This window comes from Poromitra crassiceps (assembly GCF_964638095.1).
Source record: "Poromitra crassiceps genome assembly, chromosome: 11".
NCBI classification, from domain to species: Eukaryota; Metazoa; Chordata; class Actinopteri; order Beryciformes; family Melamphaidae; genus Poromitra; species Poromitra crassiceps.
Window position 1 is genome coordinate 10,029,649 of NC_139643.1, and position 2,500 is coordinate 10,032,148.

The 2,500-nt window shown below is 45.1% G+C and overlaps 1 protein-coding gene across 1 annotated transcript in view; it reads right to left on the reverse strand.

Moving 5' to 3' along the window:
- The window catches only part of LOC310784815 (uncharacterized protein), a gene marked incomplete at its 3' end in the record, with an annotated part of 3,038 nt that extends 1,672 nt beyond the window's left edge, over window positions 1-1,366 (reverse strand). Inside the window, exons 1-3 of the mRNA XM_083645855.1 lie at window positions 1,231-1,366; window positions 884-1,102; window positions 393-610 (exon numbers count right to left, since the gene is read on the reverse strand). Coding sequence (XP_083501981.1) covers window positions 393-610; window positions 884-924 — 259 coding nt within the window. The 5' untranslated portion in view covers window positions 925-1,102; window positions 1,231-1,366. The remainder of the gene's footprint in view (window positions 1-392; window positions 611-883; window positions 1,103-1,230) is intronic.
- Between the last annotated feature and the right edge of the window lie 1,134 nt (window positions 1,367-2,500).

The window sequence follows — 2,500 nt, forward strand, 5'->3', positions numbered from 1 at the left end:
TTACGGCTGTCCCAGAGTCTATTTACGTGCCGAAAAAGACTCTGGGTTCGCAGATTGGGCTATTTATGCTCAAACAATGTTGACATTAGGCAAAATTAATGGACATAATAATAAGCTTAAAGACCTATTGCCGTTTTTCTCGCAATACCCCCGCAGAACTGCAGTCTGTCTAGCCTGTTGTACAGTATACAGTTTATCAGTGTTTATGAAATGCATCAGTAAGCATTGTGCTCTCATAATAGAGCTGGTAGTCAAATAAACTATTATAAAGTTAACATAAGTAATAATAAAGTAATGAATAAAAATCTGATTCACTGAAATAGACACGGACACAGAAATAACATTATTGTCCATTTGTGCTGAGGAATAAGACGACTGGGGGAAAAACCTACCAATGGCGTCTCTGGAGGACAGTTTGGGAACACAGGCGGTAGCAGGCTTCCCTTGGGCATTCTCTTTGCGAATGGGCGGGTGGCTTAGGTCGTCCTCCCAGGACCTGATTGTGGCAGCCAGGTCGGCAAACTGGCCTTTCCTGAGTCTGAGTGAGGATGCAGAGTGGGTCACAACTGGTGGGATGGGAGGGCACAGTTCGGAGCTGCAACTGAGGTGCCTGAAACGGTAGTAATATGTTGTCTCAGGCAGTGGTTTGCGAACCCAAAGGGGCGAGACAAAATCTCAAGGCACACCTATATACTGTATCCGTGCAAAATAGCCTCTAGTCTATAACGTGTTATCACTCTAAACATTTTTTATGGCAAATACAATTTGACAAACAACTATTACTCATGAGATTGTTATTAACAAAAGAAAATTCAGGAATTAATTTGAAACTTTGTAAAATTACTACATCAAAGCAGTTTTTGTATACTGTAGTTTTACCTACCTGCGGCGTGTTGGCTGTGCGTCCTGCGTGGGCGATGACATTGATGATGCTAGATATAGCGTTTGGAGATGGTGATGGCGTTTGCAGACGCTAGATAGCGTTTGAGAGGGAGATGGCGCCTGGAGACGCTGGATAGCGCTTGGAGATGGGGATGGCGAGCAACGGGAGTCCTATCTTGACCACAGGGTTCCACGATGACGGCTCGTTCGGCAGCCCAAACTGGAAGGGAGAGAACAGGTGAGTGAGTCAGCTGGCCAGGCTAACAGATTACTCACACGCAAGGATTCAGGATCTAGGAGATGACCTCTCCTTTTCTGATGCATTGAGAGCATTGATCCTGTGCTTACTCCAAGGGCTGTTTCCCCCCGTTGTGGTCCCGTCTGTGTCCCTTCGCCCCTCGGGTTTGCTCGGCACCACCAATCCCGAAAAATGCCAGCTGCCGCCAATTACTTCACTCTGCAGCTCGCCCCGAGGTGCAACTCGTGCAGGAAGTGATGTCACTCAACTGGAAGTGATGTCATCAGGCGCACACACACACACACACACACACACACACACACACACACACACACACAGAGGCATAAGACTGATTATGTCAACACTGATGTCATAAGGGGACACACACACACACTGACTATGTCATCAGTGATGTCATAAGGGGGCACATCACATCCAAATGCTTAAGTCCATGTTGTACACAACATATCATTAAACCAAATATCTGTCCATACCATCCCCAAAATATAGGCTAGTCTACATCATCCACACACACACACACACACGCACGCACGCACGCAACACACACACACACACACACACAGACACACACACGCAGCACACACACACACACACACACACACACACACACACACACACACACACAACCAACTTCAACAGCATCACAGCCTGGCAGATGCATACTGTATGTCACTGACATGCACTAGCTACAAACACTGCCAGCCAGAATATTTTTAATAACGTAACGTTACCTTGATGTGGTGATGTGGATAACTTCCTGGCCCATGACCATGCACTCTCCACGCCAAAAAGCATCAATCCCAGGTTTTCCACCAACTCCAACTTTAAATCAAAAAACGGGATTTATAATAATCCTAAAGAGTTTCCTCCTTGCAGTTACGTTCACGTTGTAGCTAGCCAGCCAAATAGGGAAGGCTGGCTTCATTGAACATGATGGTAGCGCTACTTAGCGTTAAATACATTACTTGCAGCTGTTTTTTCCTCCACTAAAACATGTCTTCCCACCTCCTGACTCCTTGGATCAGAAAACAATCCATAACGTTATATGATCAATACCTTGTTTGTATCGTCTAGATCATAAAATCACTGCTAAACATTTAGCGTTAGCAAAGTTGCTAAAGGCTGAGGTTATCTACTCCCCACCCGATTTATTGTCATAGCTAGCTAACGTTAACATCAGCCTCTTGCAATTATAAATTGGCTAATGTTACTCACCCATCTCAAATAACCGCATTCAAGACATCTCGGACTGCTGTAGCATTAGGTAGTCTCCAACTGCAGGGCAGAATCACCATTGTTAACAAAAGTAAAAAAGCTTGTCCACTCGTTTTTTTTAGAGACAAGTCAGTCACTAGCCAA